At 37.9% G+C, this 18,379-nt stretch overlaps 1 protein-coding gene across 5 annotated transcripts in view; it reads right to left on the bottom strand.

The window, feature by feature from the left end:
* Positions 1 to 18,379, bottom strand: part of esyt2a (extended synaptotagmin-like protein 2a) — a 236,713-nt gene that overhangs the window by 201,639 nt on the left and 16,695 nt on the right. For all 5 annotated transcript variants that reach the window (XM_079561013.1, XM_079561011.1, XM_079561012.1 and 2 more), the window contains exons 7-9: positions 12,979 to 13,068; positions 7,480 to 7,535; positions 385 to 505 (exon numbers count right to left, since the gene is read on the bottom strand). In XM_079561013.1, the coding sequence (XP_079417139.1) occupies positions 385 to 505; positions 7,480 to 7,535; positions 12,979 to 13,068 (267 nt within the window). The remainder of the gene's footprint in view (positions 1 to 384; positions 506 to 7,479; positions 7,536 to 12,978; positions 13,069 to 18,379) is intronic.

Here is an 18,379-nt window from a genome sequence, read left to right as displayed (position 1 = left end):
TATCATTTTTTTGTAATTTTGTCACATTTTGTCAAATTTTTGTCATTTTTTGTCATATTTGTATCACATTTTTGTCACATTTTATTACATTATTGTCATTTTTTCATAAATTTTTTGTCAATTTCTTGTGACATTTTTGCCTCTTTTTCATCAATTTTTTGTCACTTTTATGCCAATGTTCACTCACTTTTTTGTCACATTTCCATCATTGTTTTCGTCTCAGTTTTGTTGCTATTTTCACACCTTTTTTCCAAAAGCTTTTGGATTGGGGTAAAACAGTTCCCAGCCGTAGTCGAGTGGTCTCATCATTTATAAAGAAATACATTAAATACGTGATGACAATGTGACGTTTGGCGTCTTCATGCGGACACACGGAGGACTGACCTTGGGCACGGGGAAGCGGAGCTGGGCGAGCTGAGCCTCTCCCACCAGAGGAATACTGATCTTGTTTGGCATCACCAGGTGTTGGCACAGGATGTCCTGGATCAGGTTATCACTCAGACCACTGGAACCAAGACAAGTGCATTAACGGAGAGAAACTAAACTACCCGCATCACTGGACAGAGAGAGAGACCACGTATTGATCTGACGGAAAACACTGAACACAAATAGATATAATAAATAATTCAGGTAAAACGTTATGGAATTCCAATGCTCAGTAATAACATTAAAACTTTTATCATATGTGTGAATGAGAGATTAAGAATGTGAAGTTGTATGACCTGCTGCAACACTCATATATCCTTCAATAAAAAAAATCTATGTATCACATTCTTTGTACAGTTTTGTTTGTTGTTTGTCTTAATACAATTGCTTAAAACTCAAAAAGCCCAGTGTTCTTGATGCAATAATGAAGTTACACACTGTGGCCTGTAGGTGTCAGTACAGTCATTTAACCTCTGGTCGATTATACTGCACATTTTTGTTCATTCTATGGCATAAAAAAAGTTGATACAGATTAATACATGAGTCCCCAAACTTTTCAACTTGTGACAACCCGGTTAATGGTTTATTTTGTTATTTAATAAGTGTAAATATGTTTTATTTAATCTGAAAATTGGCTAAAATGCATTACATTTTTTAATTCAAGTAGATTCCTGTCATTTCTTCCCTAGCATTTTTTTTTTTCAGTGCACTTTCTACAAATGCCAGTGCTGTACATAATAAATGACCTAATTGAGTGTATTATGTCTCCAATTCAACCCTAAACATGTTAAAGTACTCTCTGATTCATGTAGGGCTGAAACAACTAATCCATTATTGAAATAACTATTTTAGTAATTGATCAATCAATTTCTAGTAAACACAAACTCGAATAGAGCAAAAATGACATGAAAATTGTGCATTTTATGTGAAAACCTACTTTGTTTTTAAAGTTAGGGTCTGTAGTGTTTTGTACATTGAACATTTCAGAAATATCCGTCTATGCCTCATCCAATCAGAAGCAGAATTAGCACCAAGAGCCTCCAACAAACGTTCACTTTAAGTTTACTCCACCAACATGTCCTCAAGCGATGCCACTTTAGCTTTATGTGATCAAGAAAATTGAAAAAATACAATTTTCATACATCACTCACAGCCAAGTGACTAATCGATTAATCGTGAAAATAATTGGTAGATTAATCCAGGGGGTCGGGAGACAGATATCGGGGGTCGCCAGAGCATATAGATAAAATATATATTATTATTATGGTATTGCAGCATACATGCTATTTTACCAGGGTGCTATTATTTGTTCTAAACTTGATTCATTTTATTTTAGCCATTGTTTTTTCTTTGTTTTTTAAGAATTATATGGGTTAATGTCCCTTTTTTTCCCATGGTCTGACCCGGGCGGGGGTCACGATCCTAATGAACTGTTATAATGGGGGTCGCGGCTCCAAAAGGTTGAGAACCACAATCGATAGTTAAATAATCGTTGGTTGCAGCCTTAGACAAAAAATTTGCAAAAAACGGACAAAAAATTGACAAAAAATGTAACAAAAATTTACCCAAAAATTATTTTAAAAAGTGGCAAAAATGTAACAAAAATTTACCAAAAAATTATAAAAAAGTGTCAAAAATGTCACAAAAATTGACGAAAACATGATGAAAAAGTGGCAAAAATGTCACAAAAAAAGGACAAAAAGGACAAAAAAAATTACAAAAAATGACCAAAATTGATGAAAAAATTATGTGACAAAAGGTGACAAAAAATTTACTATTTGACAAAAAAATTACAAAAAAAGTTACAAACATTAGTTGAAAACCCCCCCAAAAAATGATGGAAAAAAAATCTGATAACGTGAAGAAAAAGATCCATTTAGATGAGTTTTGTAGATTTTAGCTTTCAAATGAGGCGTTGCTGAACTGAAGAAAATGCTCTCGGTTCAGGCGGGAGTTAAGAGGTTAAAATATCCAAATATCCATTAACTCTTCTACTACATGTTATGTTTTCAAGTCTTTAGAAATTATAAATGCGTAGATTTGCTGCATTTTAAAAAAAAACATTAAAGTTTGCTGCCTGTAGAAAGGAAACAGAATAGTGAAAATCTGGATTATTTGGATTTGACTGAACTCGTGTATTTACTTCTGTTCTTCTGGGCGACGCTCTGTAACATTATCGTCTGATCTCAAACAGGAAAACGCCGGCGAGGGTGGAGCGCGGCGACACAATCACGCTTTAGCACGACAACTGGAGCGGCTGGAAAAACCGGGAGCGCGGCATTTCACCGGGAGGGGGCGGAGAACAAACAGGCGGGACGGGAGGGGCCAAGGACACCCCGGGGAGTTCCTTAAGACATAAACATAAACGGGGCAGAAATGCCAGAGCGGTGACGCGGCGCGGGAGGAATCTGCCGGAATGCACTGCTGCTGTAACTACGGCAACAACGCCAAACACACAGAGGGCTTTAAACAGGAACAGGTTTGGTTCTCAGGGTTTACACGGGAAGCAGGAAGTCAAAATACTATATAGGTTTGATGACACAAACAAAATAAAAGTCATTTCTTTGTCAGCGTTCTTTCAAACAGAGGAATGAGGGGAAATGTTGAACAGACACAAACTGGACACGAAACTTGAAAAAGAAGTGCAACATATGATATAAAAACTTAAACTCGTGACCCCTTTTCATCGTGATGTTTCCATCTATCATTTTTGGTTCTGGAGATAAAGGCCTTTATCGCGTTTGATCAGCTGCGCTCATGCTGAAGGATAATCATTTCAGTCGGCGTCGATACAGCTCTGCGGGAGAGATATTTCTAAAAAGAAAATGTCCAAATGTTTCCCCTGATCATTATTTAACAGTGATTGGATTCAAAAAAAATAATGATTAGACCATAGTTCAAATTAGCTGGAAGAGAGGACTTTGAACTTTGTGACAGTTTTTGTTTCATGTGATTTGGCCTCAGGAATTACAGAGAAATTAGCAACAAACTGAATAGAAATCTGCATTTTGAGCATTAACATAATAGAAACTATATTCTCTTTAGAATGATGTGACATAACGTGAACGCAATTGGCTGATAGCCGATATGGTATGTTTTTTATTTAGACAGGGACAGTGCACAATTTAACATTGACCAAAAGGAAAGATGCTTTGTACCAGGTTATAGCAAAAGTGCTAATTTCCACCTGTCGTCCCTGGGCAGGTTGATGTTACAAAAAAAGATTTTAGATGAATATTTGACCATGGATTTATACGTTTTGACATCATTAAAAACGTACATTTAATTTAAACAAGATTGGAACATTAGAATATTTCCCACCGGTCCTTTTTCTGGGTGAACGGTCGCTCCTTCATGGCTTCGTCACAGGTCATGAGCAAGTTTGTTTTTCTAGAAGTCATTTTTTAGTCAACTGCGCAAATCTTTTGATTGTCGTACTTGCAATAATCTCTGTTGGCGTGAGTTCCACTGACCCGATCACAGAGAAGCAGATTTAGCGAAGGCAGTTTTACATTTTGGGACGCTGCATTCTCCTCTAGAAGTGGATCGAGTCATATTGTCAAATACCCAAATATCGGCCCGATATATCGGCCAGTATCTACAATTAATTTCATGACTTTTAATGCTTTTAATGCAGAAACCCTGAGTGGATTCATTTGCTGTCGAGGCTTAGGCTGTGAGGTTCATTATTAAGATCTCTCAATGCTCTGATTTCAATTAGGGCCCGGCCGATATGGATTATCGGGGTCTCACACAGATACCGATATGACGGGGGTTGGCATGGCCGATAGCCGATATTTTAAGGTATTTAATCTAAAGTTGGTTTATTAAATCTCTCAAATAGGCCAAAGCAATATATAGAAATATCGGTCGACCGATGTGGGGATTACAGATGGAAATTAGCAAAGTGCTGAATCTTTTTAATGTGACTGCACACTGTCGAACTAAAACTAAACTAAACGATTATCGGGTATTTTGATTGGCCGATGCCCGTATGCACCACTGACATTTTGGGCCACATTTTAGAACGGTCTATAACCATGTTTATGAAGCTTCTAAATGTGTCAGTGTTGAACTGTGACAGCAGGGGGCGCTGAATATTCATGTTCAGGAAGTACTTCAGAAGGAGCTTGTTTGAAAGACAAAAAAAAAAATGGGCACTTTCATTGCCTTTTTAACTTTATAAACATTCACTTTTGGATCCAGAAAGTTATAGTTATTTTGTAGATATGAGCGCCTTTGTCATTCCTCTTTATACAATAACAAAATTAAAACAAACCAAGCATTGTTTTTCCTCACATTGATTGATCTCAGAGTGATTTTCTTGCCCCTGCTGATCCTGAATGTTCCACAGTGTCACCGTAAAGATAATGTGTTTTGTTGAGTGAGGAGCAGCTGAGGTGACTTCAGAACCTCGTTACAGATGTTGAGTGACGGCTCAGTGTCAGCGATGGGGCTTTCCCTCATGTGCAGAAACATGTTCCACATCTGTCTACAGCGACTCCTAACTTCCTAACAGAGCTGAAACACCCAACGATCACTGACAAAGGTCTTTTCAATTGTGCTTTGTCATTTGCGAGTGTGAACTGTGAGTTATCTGCACTTTCAGCCTAAAGTCTCGTCGCCTTCCCTCCGGCTCCCTGTGAAGACGCCCAGATAAAGCCTAAACGATTCCCCAGCTCGTCTCCAAATGATTTGAATAACAAATGACATCATGTAGTGTCATGGCGGCCGTGCGCTGAGGATGCGCCGGATTTGAAAGGGAAAGCAGGCTCCAGTTAGGCCCAGGGCAAAGGGGACATTAGCTCAGGTCTGAGGTCAAAACTGTACCTCAAAATGTATCACTTGCACAGATATACACGAGAACGGGACATTCTTTTTTCTTTAAAGTGGAGATCAGGCCTGGTTTAGCTCTTAGTCCAACATATTAACACCTGATGAGAATGTAAATCACAAAGGTTGCTATTGTTTTGGTAATATAACATCCCCGTCTGACTGAAAGCTGCTCACTCTCTGTCCAGGGGTCTCATTTAAAAAACTGTGTGTGAGATTCAAAACTAAAACTCCACGCATGGAGGAAAACATTTGGATTTGCTCGTAATCTTCTCTTCACTGATCCCACCTGGAGGAGAAATCTGCACATATGGAAAGGACGATGCAAAGTAACCTATGAGCGAGATTTACCTAAACACAACGCGAAAATGAGAGAGTTTTACCGACACGGGTACAGAGAGGGAGGGACAGATAATAACAAGAGAGGTCGTGGAAAACCAAAACTCCCTTTGTCACATCCAACTAATTATTGTAAAGAATAAAAATAGTATAGGAACCGAATGTCATAATATTGGGAATATTCTTTATCAACTTCAGATCAAATTGTAACATTTCCCAATGAAATATGCTGCTCTTAATTGCAAAGAAAACGATTATGGCTCAAACCTCAGCCCCAACCATTACCCAATGGAAAAATAAACTGAAAGAAGTTCATCATATGGAGCAAATAACCGGTAGATTGCAAAGGACATATTTATGGACGAATTGAACCCTTTGCATGTTTTTATTTGTATGTGATGAAAATAAGTTCAAAGAATAAAATAAAAGTGAACTCTGCCTCTTTCAGTTTGGCATCATGCACGATCCCATCAATAACACATAAGCCCGTTAGGAACATAAAGAAGAGCTTTATTTAGAGGCTGATTTTGTATTTTTTCTTGCAACAAGATATTGGTACTTTACAACCAATATATTTACTACTTTACAACCAATATTCATCCTTCAAAAAAGAGCAATAAGAACAATTTATAATGCTGGTTACAGAGACCACACCAATCCACTGTTTATTAAAGCCAAGATTCTAAAACTTCAAGACATGATCACTTTTAAAACTGCTCAATTTAATGTACAAAGCTAAAAATAAGCAACTACCTCTAAAAATATGATTTAAGGGGCTTGGATCACTTTAAAATTGCCCATGCCCGGACATCCAGAAAAAGTTTCTGTGTGTCCGTTTGTGGTCCTAAAATATGGAATAAATTACTCGTAGACCTCAAACCATGTCCAAATATCAGACAGTTTAAATATCAATACAAAGAATGGATATATATCAGAAGAAAATCTCTGACTTTTCCTGTTCAACTGTTGTGTTGTAAACCTGATGTTGATTGGTAGTATTCACACTGTATATGACAACTTGGTTTAGATCACAGAGCTCAAATTATTGTTTTAAGGAAGCCTAAAAAGTAAATAGAACAAGACACTGACAGTACTTAAAAGGGGTGTATTGAGCTGCACATCTGAAACTGAGCTCACAACTGCCACAATCATGGCAGGATGTATTTTGAGTTCGTATGAGTTTGTGTTTTTATGTTTTGTTTATGGTCCGAATAAAATCTTACAATACAACAAGAGAAGAAAATCGGATGATAAGCGCTGTGGGTCCGATTATTGAGCATAGCGTACGTGGACACGGAGGTTATAGTGTGAGTTAGAGCCAGGGAGCGGTCGGTCCGAGTGGTGTCAGTGGGTTCAGGGTTGGTGAGCTTCATAAATGAGACCCCAGACCTCTACAAACATGTTCTAAAGTGCATGGGATTCTAGTATTAGTTCTCTCTTAATCCAGTCTCTGCCTCGGTTTTCGTTCATGTTAATGCATCTCTTGAAAATGTTTACAAATGGGAGGTATTGTCCTATTTTTTCCTGGTGTTTGGTGATCATTTCAAAGACCTCTTACATTTTGTTGGTTAGAAAGACCTACATCGGTCTAAAAGGGCTTATAAAACCTCTTATGCTTGTTTTCCGGTTGAAGGGAAGTTGCAAAACGCCTCCCCTCACTCCCCATCACAACAAACATCCGCTGCCTCCCTGGAGTCGTGGATGTAAGAAAATAAGGCAAAGGGACATTCAGTTCTCTGCAGGACATCACAGTAGACGTACTGTAGATGATATTAGTGCAAAGGCTCAGCCATTATGTAAAGTGCACGACACGTCCTGTATACGACACCTGCATGTGTGAGGGATTTGCATGAAACATAAAGTTTAGGTGCATTTACTCACTTGATTCCGGGAATATCCAACATGTTGGTGAGTCCGGTCCAGTTAATGTCCAGCCACTGAAAAACAGAGAGAAACTTTGAACAGAAGCACCAGCTGAAGATCACAGCTCAGACAGTTCGGACTTCTGTGTCTGGACGTGGTTTAGTTTGGACTGGTTGTAAGGAGTGGAACACGTGGGCTGAATTGAAGTCTTAAAAGTGTTGGGTCATCGTCATGAGCATCTCCTGGGAGTCTCCCTTTACACAGTGACAGCTGAGTGTAAACACGGACTGACGCCTCACTCTTTGTTTCAGTCTCATCTGCTTTTGTTGAGACAGTCATTCCTCAGAGCAGAAGGAAACACCTCAGACACGCTCCGACACGCTGTGGCTGCGACGGAAGGGTTTTACACGGCGCGGTTTTCTCTCGTCAAAAGAAAACAATGAAAACAAACATCATATGGACGTTAAGTTTATACAGGCAGAGGAAACTCATGTAATGAAAAACATCAGTGCATCATTTCTTAAGATGTGCGAACATTTCATCAAACAGAGGATAGAGAACTGAACTGAAGATGTTTTAGACCATAAGGCTTATATTTTTGATGAAATTATAAAGTAAACATTTTGGCACCATTGATTTAATGACATTTAATGCTTTTAAATGCACAGCGGAAACCAGGAATAGGTTTGTTTTGTTGATTTGTTTAACATTGAACTGTGACTAAACTGATCATCCCAGTGGGCATTTGGCAACACATGACACCTTTTTGCTGCCAACGATAATAATAAATTAATATTTAGGATAAAAAGCATTGCAGACACCAGCCACACATTGCCGAGCCAGGAGAATCAACATGTCAGCCAAAGGCACTGACGTAAATGCCGGAGTGTCACATTAGCTCAGGCTTATTAACCAGTCTCATGGAGGTTAAGATTAGAAGTCGACTGATATATCGGGCCTATATTTTACGATATATCATAACGATTAAAGGCCGTTTCTTGTTTTGGAAAGAGCTCAGTCAGAGCCTTAAAATGAGTCTAACAATCGGCCTCCAGGGAAACATCACTGATTTGTAAACCTCAGCTCATATTTTACATATTTTATGTCACAGACTTTTGCTTATAATTTTAACTTCTTTACCGAGCACATTTTCCCGGTTCGACTTTACCTAAACCTAAAAGCTCCTCGACTGGAGATAACAGCGTGAAGGCCAGAGTAACGCCTCATTTGAAAGCTAAGGCCTACAAAAAGATCTTTCCTCTCGTTGCTGCGTTGTCATGTTTCGGATGTATTTTTGTCGGTTTATTGTCACATTTGTTTTATTCTCTTTTTTTTTGCCACTTCTGATGCTTTTTTTGTCACATTTTTGTAGCACTTTAATGGATGTTTTGTTACGTTTTTGTCACTGTGCGTTTTCATCCTTGTTTTTGTTGCTATTTTGACGCTTTCTTCAATAAAACTTTTAGACAATCTGGAGAAATGTTCTGTTCTGGAATCTGCTGACTTTTTTCTTTCAACCTCTTAAACTCCGCCTTAACAGAGCGCCACAACTTTGCTGTTTTCGTCACAGATTTTTGTCTTTTTTGTCTCTTTTTTTCATCACATTTTTGACATTTTTTAGTTATTTTCTGCCATTTTTTCTTCTCATTTTTGTCACATTTTTCTCGTTTTTTCGTTGCTTTTTGGTGAGTTTTTGATCCTTGTTTTTTTCTTCTTGTCGCTATTTTGACACATTTTCCAAGAAGCTTTTAGCTCTGATTGAAGTCGAGCCGCCTTAACAGAGCGCCACAACTTTGCAGTTTTCATCACAGATTTTTGTAACTTTTTCATCACATGTTTGTCACTTTATTGTCATTTTTTCATCATATTTTTGACATTTTTTAGTTATTTTTTGTCATTTTTTCTTCTCATTTTTGCGTTTTGGTGACTTTTTGATCCTTGTTTTTGTCTTCTTGTCCCTATTTTGACACATTTTCCAAGAAGCTTTTAGATTTGGTTGAAGTCGAGCTGTAGAAAATGTGCTCCGTCCAGGTGGGGGTTCTCTCTGAAGTACCTACTAAACATGAATGTCCTGAATAACTCAGCCCTATAAGCCTCGAATAAAGCGCCCCTGCTGTGAAAGATCAACACTGAGATATTTTACAATTTAGACGCTTCATACACAGGATATGAGACATTTTTAAAAATCGACCGCTACTTAATTTGCCCTTGTCCCAGCAACCACAACCATCTGCAAACCAAGGACCAACATAGGACTATCGTAATACAGACAGGCAAACTACCAGCTCGAGCTTAAACCAGGCCCTGAGTTCAAATCTGTATCTGATAAAGAGCATCACGGACACGTCATAATTACATCTACGAGCCGACCCAGAATGTGCCGTGTCCCTGGGCACGAACCCCGACTCCCATCACCCTCTCGATGTGACGCACAGCCTGTCCTGTACGTGCTGAGGAAGTGTTACAGACTAAAGAGGCCAGAGTGAGGCGTCTGAGAAATGACACAGCTCTGTCACAAATGCCTCTGAACTGTGGGAATTCAACCGGCAACACCGACTCCACGCAGCAACATCACGTCTCCAAAGGCCAACGCCAAGATTTACAGTGTCAGCAGCGTTTTAATGGAGGCGTGTGCTGTCAGCAGCTCAGCGCTCATCACAGGAGGACGGCGTCTCCAGAGAGAGCTCTTCCTTCCTCTGTCTTTCCTGTGATAAAACTCTGCCTTGATTAAACCTCCAGAGGAAATGGACCATTATCTTCAGCGGGAGGAAAAGCCTGTCGTATAAAACATGATGAATTACACTGATGAATTCTTAGGAGTTTGAGCTTCTGTGGTTTTAGTTTTGTTTTGTATATGCCTTCTAACAGAAACAGTGGGGAAAACAGTCTCATAACCCCTCCAGAACCGAGCACATTTTGTCCAGTTGGTCTTTACCCAAATCTAAAAGCTCTTGAAAAAAAAAACGTGAATGAAAACAAGTATGAAAACGCAAAAAAAAGCCACAAAAAAGTGACGAGAATGCATTAAAAAGGTGACTAAAAGGAACAGAATAAAAAGTGTTTTTAAAGCAAAGATAAACTACCAGAAAACCATAAAAACATGACAAAAATGCTTCAAAAAGTCAGATTTGTAGGTCTTAGCTTTCAAATGAGACGTTACTGTGGCCTATAGTACTAGGGCTGAAACTAATCGACAACTAATCAAGTCTTAAATAGTTGTAACTATTTTAGTGATCGAAAAAGATGAACATGAACATTTTCTATCTTTGGGTGTGTGGAGTGTTTTGTAATGTTCTGGACAATTATCCAATCAGAAAGCAGAATTAACTCCACTCTTTGTTGCCAGGTCCAATAGTTTTAAAACAGTTTGGAAATAAACTTTGACATGACGTTGGTGACTTCCTGTGCTCTGTCCGAGTCCTCCCTGTGTTTCCGGTGCCACAGTGGTGTGTCACTGTGGTTTACAGTTTCCTTCAGAGCTGCCACCGCTGCTGCTTACAAGAAGACTCGCGCAGGGAGGGGCTCAGATCAACAGCATTCACCACAGGTTATGTTTTCAAGGGCAGGTTCAGGCTCCAGACTAACTTTTGTTTTAGTAGCGCTGGTGCTACTAACTTTTTCATTTGGTTGCACAGAAAATATTTTGGTCGCACACAATATCAAAATTCACCATTCTAATAAATAAAAACAAGGACAGTTATAAACATGTTCAAAATCACTGATAATTGATATTAGTAATGATTAAAATAATGTTAAAACGTTTTAAAATTTAGTTTTTCATACTAATAATGCATTGTTCTGCTTTAATTTTGTGTTTTCAATCCATTATTATTCATCTTCCTTGACAATTGTTTGTCTCTTTCTTTCCAAATCTGCAATATCACTTGCAGGATATTCACATAGAAAATTATGTATTACTGCCAATTATGACCGTATTAACCACAGGCAAAAAGTACCTGTTTTAGCCTAAAGCCTAAATAAAATACAGGAGCTCAATCTGCTGTGGCTGAGGGCGGGCCATAACAGCAGCTGTTAGCTCTCCGTTAGCTTTATGTTAGCTCTCTGTTAGCTTTACGTTAGCTCTCTGTTAGCTTTAGGTTTGCTCTCTGTTAGCTTTACGTTAGCTCTCTGTTAGCTTTACGTTTGCTCTCTGTTAGCTTTACGTTTGCTCTCTGTTAGCTTTAGGTTAGCTCTCCGTTAGCTTTACGTTAGCTCTCTGTTAGCTTTACGTTAGCTCTCTGTTAGCTTTACGTTTGCTCTCTGTTAGCTTTAGGTTTGCTCTCTGTTAGCTTTACGTTTGCTCTCTGTTAGCTTTAGGTTTGCTCTCTGTTAGCTTTACGTTAGCTCTCTGTTAGCTTTACATTTGCTCTCCGTTAGCTTTACGTTTGCGCTCTAAAACAAGCTTCTTCTGACCGCGAGGAGATCAGAGCGAGCTCAGGTAGGAACATAAACCGCTAAACTCTTTCTGCTCCTGTCTCCTCCTCCCGAGTCGCTCCTGTCTCCTCCCCTGGAGCTCGTGCTTCTCTCTGACCTGCGCTCGTGAGCTCGCTGCTCGGCTGCAGCGCTACCGCCCCAAAAGGCGAACATAAAAGTGAAAATAGATACTTCTTTGGGGAATAAACTGTCGGAAAGTGCGTATTGGCAGAAGATGATAGAAGGTTAATTCATGTCGGGACACGTGGCTTCTGTTGCTGTCTGTATTTCACCTGTCTCTCGGACAAACAGGGGCACTTGCCTGGACAAAACGTTTGGCGTAAACTACCAGCTGACATTAGAGTGAACCTGGCCCCCCATCATACTAAAAATTTAAATGAAAAATATGTCAATCGTTTGTGCTACGTTTGTGCTGTAAAAATCTTCGTTTGTGCTGTTACCGTTTTTTAGATATTGATGATTGTTTTTTGCATACAGTGTGTGTTGCCGTTCGCCTCTGACACGTGCGTGCGCCTCAGAGGAGGACGAGGGTGAACGCCTCAAGGCTCTAAAGTTTGTAATAGTTTAAAAACCGAACCAGCACAAACGGAAATCTTTACAGCACAAAACAGCACAGATGTAGAGGAAGCGGTGACACCATTTTTACCCGTTTTAGAGCTTTATAACAAGCAGGGTGACCTCAGATCTGACCAATAAAACAATCATTAATATCTCAAAAGCGGTAACAGCACAAACAAAGATTTTTACAGCACAAAACAGCACAAACGTAGCAAAAACGATTGACATATTTTTCATTTAAATTTGAGTTTGATGGGGGGCCAGGTTCACTCTAATCCAGCTGACTTCTTCAATAATAGTAGAAGCTTGGGTGTGTGCGTGTTTGTGTGTGTGTTCTCACAGAAGTGCTCTGGAGACGCTGTTTATAACGTTGTTTGTAGCACGCCTCATAAAGCCTATTTTTTGCTCGCACAGGTGCTACCACTTATTTTTTTTTACCCGCACATTCTCTAAATAGTCGCATATTTGAGCATTTCGGTCGCAGTCTAGAACCCCGACATGTGGGATTTTGCAACAGTGACTCACAGGTTTCTTGATGAAGAAGACGGACAGGGCTCCGATGAGCGGCATGTCCCCGAGCAGCGGCTCCATCACCACTCGCAGCACGCCGTGGAGCTGGAGGAGAGAGGTCAGAGGCACTTATGAATATCTGTCAATATATGTTCATGTTGTATAATCTTTAGTGAAGGAGGAGGAAGAAGGAGAGAAGAGGAGAGAGAAGGATATGGGAGTAACTGCCTTAATGGCCTGGCAGGGACAGCGCCAAACAACATTTCACACCTTTCCCTTTCTGAGCATTTACATTTGCAGCAGTAACTGGAGCGGCTGTGCAGAGTTCATAGCGTCTTGGAGCTAAAGCGATGATGCACAAACGTTTTAAACTCCCGCTGCTCCTTCTGTGATGTGAGAGGAGTCAGGGACATGTGGAGATCTTCTTTCACAAAGGCCTAACACTGATATGGGGACCCGAGGCTTGGAGAGAGCAAAGAGAGACTAAAATATTGAGTCATAATTTAAGTCAAAGTAATATTTTGGTCGACTAAAATAGGACTAAATTCTATGTTTTTCATGAAACTAAAATGTCCACATATTTCCGTTGGCTAAAATAACACTAAATAAAAATGAAAAGAAGAGACTAAGATCATCCAAACTTCCAATGACAGTTTGAAAGAGCCTCATGTTATTTAAATTCACTGCAATCTCGTCGACAAAAACTAGACTAAAATTGAAGAAAATTATTTGACTAAATCTCGACATTATCTCGAAATTAAAGGAAATTTTTGTCAAAGGACTAAAATGTCTTACTTTAAGAAATAAGTTCTTATTTTTTCCCTAAAAAGTAATAAGTTTTCTTGAGAAAAAAAATCTTATTTTAGGAAATAAAATATAGCCATTTCTTGTTCAGATATATTTGTTAAAAACATGCTCATTTTTCTTGTAACAAGAAAGAAAAACTTTTTGAATCTTCTACAGCTTTAGACAAAGAATATTTTTTCTTATTTTATGAAAAAATAAGATCACAACAACTCTTAATTTAAGAAGGTCGAAGGTCTCGGGTTCGATTCCCACCAGGACGGGGCCTTTCTGTGTGGAGCATGTTCTCCCTGTGTCTGCGTACGTTTCCCCTACCACTAAAAACATGTACAATAGGTGAATCCTCCAGCAGGTGATTCTGACCATCAGCCTGGCTCCACATCATGGAGATGGGTCTCCGGGCGCGGGCAATATCTTCCCTAAATATTAGTATTTATTAAGAACATTTTGCTGAAAAATGTGTGTAATTTAGAACATTTTACTTAAATCAAGCAACATTTAAGTAAAATATCCACAATTTTTCACTAAATAAGAATGTTTTCCTTAAATTATTCCATTTTCTGAGGACATGTTGCTTAATTTTAGCTATTTATTTGCTTAAATTTAATGTTTCTTTCTTGTTTTATGATAAGAAAAACATTCTAGAAATAAGAATTCCTAGCAAGAAAAAAATGCTGACCCCATTGGCAGATTTTTTTTCCTTGTTTTTAGTAGGGTACTTTTTGCAGTGTAAGACTAAAACTAAATTAAAATTAACACTGGGAGAGAGGGCGGTCTGCATCATGACCTTTTTGTTTAGTGTTCGGGGAGATGTTCACATTTTCGGGTTGGGCTACGGTTTGTTTATGGAGCTTATTTACGTGTAATGTTTTACTCAAAGTCGATCAGAAAATACACTGCAAATTCCCTACAACTTGGCAAGATTGTAAATCTTATTTTTAGTCATGCTAGATTATTTCACTAACTTTTAGAGTTATTCACTTATTTTAAGCCATCGACTTTGCATTATAGTCTTATTTTTAGCACAGACCTTTATTATTTGTCTTATTTAGTTCAGAAATCTTAAATCAGTTTTTTTAGGAGTTAAAATAAGATATTGTTTATTTCAACGTCGAAAATCTTGATTAGAGATTTTTGGAGCGTAAAAAAAGACTTAATTCAAGGATGAGTGTTTGGCACTAGATTTATTTTAGAAAGTCAGTCAGTCAGGAGAACCTAAAACTACTTTGCAATATATTATTTTCGTAGGGTTGGCCCTGATCTGCATTCTATATTTTGTTCTATTTAGTGTCTCAGTACAAAAGGGCACATTTAATTCACTAGTATTACAGAAAGGTCTGAGTGTGGAGGATGATAAGACAAGAGTCTAAAAGTTTGAAAGTCTAAAAGAAGTTCATTTCCCGTTAGTATAGGATACAGCAGGGGTCCCCAACCTTTTTTCCTTGAAGCCCCCCTCTATGACCTGACTCTCTGGTAACGAATTGTATTTTTATTTTGATCCATAAAGAATCAATTTGTTTGAATTGTTCTAAAATTACTGCCACGTGACACTTTGAGGAAAAAAAATCATTCTGATGTTTTCATATTGCTTCTTCTGGTTTTGATTTCAGTAAGATGTAAATCCGTTAAACAAGCACTGGTTTCAGGTTTTTAGAGCTAGTTTTAAGTAAGGTTAACTTTAAACAAAAGTTGATATGCTTATAATAAGTATATTTTCCTTATAGTTGAATCTAAAAATACGTTTTCTGAGCTTAAAATAAGTCTTGGGAGTCCTTATTTTGTACTGCTTGTTTCAAGATTTTGATATCTTATTTTAAGATTTCTTTCTAAGTAAAATTAACTTGCTGCATGGACAGATAATTTGACTAGTTTTAAGTATTTTTATCTTGAAATGCTGGTATTTTATCTTGTTTTTAGCTACCTCTTATTTGCAGTGTAGGTGTTGCTCTTTCCATGACTTAGTTATATTGAGGGAAAGAGAAGGAGAGGAGGAGGAGGAGGGAGTAGACGAGAGGACGACTAAAGTAAACACAGCTCCATGTAGGTTTCTGAATCAAAGTTTAGTAATATAATGTTCTCTAAAAGCAAACACATCTGTCTCCATTGGGATTTATTAGCTTTAAAAAAGTGCTCACACTGTGGTTTAGAGCCTTGTAATGACTTAGCAGTTCACAGTTCAGTTTTCTCCTAAATGTCACTGCAGCTTGACGTGTTTAAAATGATTGATGATGAGTAGCTTGTTCCCTTTAGAGATGAAGGATTCGCTGCATAAAGTAACAAACTCCAAAGAAAAGGTTTCTGCCTGTGGTTGGTGAAAGTGAGTGACTCAGAGTCGGGGCATGTTCCTCTTTGGCCGGACTCGCTCCAGTGTCTGTGAGTAATCCCATAAATGTGCCGATTTCACAGATGAAAACAACAGGACAGAGCCGGAGGTCATGAGGAGAGGATTAACTCAGACCAATGGAAACTGTTCATGGACACTGGGGAGACCGAACTCTGATGTGCCACAGCTTAACCCCTTAACTCCCACCTGAACCGAGCACATTTTCTCCAGTTTGGCTTTACCACAATCCAAAAGCTTCTGGAAAAAAGGTGTGAAAAAAGCAACAGAACTGAGACGAAAACAATGATGGAAATGTGACAAAAAAGTGAGAAAACATTGACAAAAAAGTGATGAAAAATTGATGCAAAAGTGGCAAAAATGTCACAAAAATGTCACAAGAAATTGACAAAACATTTGATAAAAAATTGACGAAAAAATGACAAAAATATGACAAAATGTGACAAAAATGTGACAAAAAAATGACAAAAAAATGACAAAAAATGACAAAAAAATGACCAAAAAATGACAAAAATGTGACAAAATGTGACAAAAAAATGACAAAAAATTGAAAAAAAAAATGACAAAAAATGACAAAAAATTGATAAAAAATGATGAAAAAATGTGACAAAATGTGACAAAAAAAATGACAAAAATGTGATAAAAATGTGACAAAAAAGTGAGAAAACATTGACAAAAAAGTGACGAAAAATGTATGAAAAAGTGACAAAAATGTGACAAAATTTGACAAAAAAATGACAAAAATGTGACAAAAAAATGACCAAAATTTGACAAAAAATGACAAAAAATGACAAAAAATTGATAAAAATGATGAAAAAATGTGACAAAATGTGACAAAAAAATGACAAAAATGTGATAAAAATGTGACAAAAAAGTGAGAAAACATTGACAAAAAAAGTGACGAAAAATGTATGAAAAAGTGACAAAAATGTGACAAAATTTGACCAAAAAATGACAAAAATGTGACAAAAAAGGGACAAAAAATGGACGAAAAAATGGACGAAAAAATGGACGAAAAAATGTGACGAAAAAATGTGACGAAAAAATGACAAAAATGTGATGAAAAATTACAAAAAAGTTACAAAAATGAGTTGAATACCCAATAGACAAATGATGAAAAAAAAAAACGCAGCGATCAGAAGCACGAGCTAATCTGTAATGGATCCAGGAGCACGAGGAAATGTTTGCTAATATACAGTAAAAGAGCTGAAAGTTGTGAAATAAAAACACAGCTCATTTTTTTGGCTTGACAATGGGGAAAACTGGGAGGTGAAAAAGCTCCGGTGCAGCCTGTGAGTGCGTGACCTCTGAACTCCCTCTGCAGAGTAAACATGGTCCGATGGAGCCGGTCTGTGAGTGGACACTGCTCCTGCGTCTGCATCAGTCCATTATGTAAACCCGAGGTCAGAGCAGGACTGCACTTTACTCAAAGGTTTCTACACTTTACTCGTATGTTTCTGCACAGGATTAAGCTCAGAGGGATCAGGGAGACTGTTCCGCTTTGTGTTGGTGCAAATACATGTTGTGAAAAGCACAGGAGATGGGATTCATGTGACATTCTCTCCCATTAGGTTTAAGTAGATTACACACTGTACAGCAGATGCTTTGAGCGTTTTTCACACATTTAGACTTTTTTCCTAATCTGACCAAGTTTACTTTACTGGTTTGATGATATTTCAGATAGTTCTAAAGTAAATCTCACTTGAAATAAAGTAAAACTACCAATTTTCCAAAGAACATGAACCTGAAATAAAGACGAAATGGATTGAAACGAGTCAGAAACATCTCAAGTGAAATAATAAATGCCCGACTAAATCTTAACTAGTCAAAACAACTCACATTTGGATGATTAAGCTCAAACTGAGGCATTTAAACTAATCTAGTCATTTAGGTTTTGCAGTGTGTGGATAAGGTTTGATTCCACTTTCATCACTTTTAACCTCTTAACTCCCACCTGAACGGATGCCATTTTTTCCAGTTTGGCTTTACCCTAATCAAAAAGATTCTTGGGAAAAAAGCACCAAAACAGCCACAAAAAATGAGGAAAAAAAACAAGTATGTAAACGCAACAAAACAGTGACAAAAGCTCAACAAAAATGTGACAAAAATTCAACAAAAATGTGACAAAAACTCAACCAAAGAGTGACAAAAATTCAACCAAAAAGTGCCAAAAATTCAACCAAAAAGTGCCAAAAATTCAACAAAACAGTGACAAAAATTCAACCAAAAAGTGACAAAAATTCAACAAAACAGTGACAAAAGCTCAACAAA

The sequence above is a fragment of the Gobius niger genome, assembly GCF_951799975.1.
Source record: "Gobius niger genome assembly, chromosome: 8".
Taxonomy (NCBI): domain Eukaryota; kingdom Metazoa; phylum Chordata; class Actinopteri; order Gobiiformes; family Gobiidae; genus Gobius; species Gobius niger.
The sequence above is the reverse complement of the archived record's forward strand: the minus strand, read 5'-3'. Positions and strand labels throughout refer to the sequence as shown.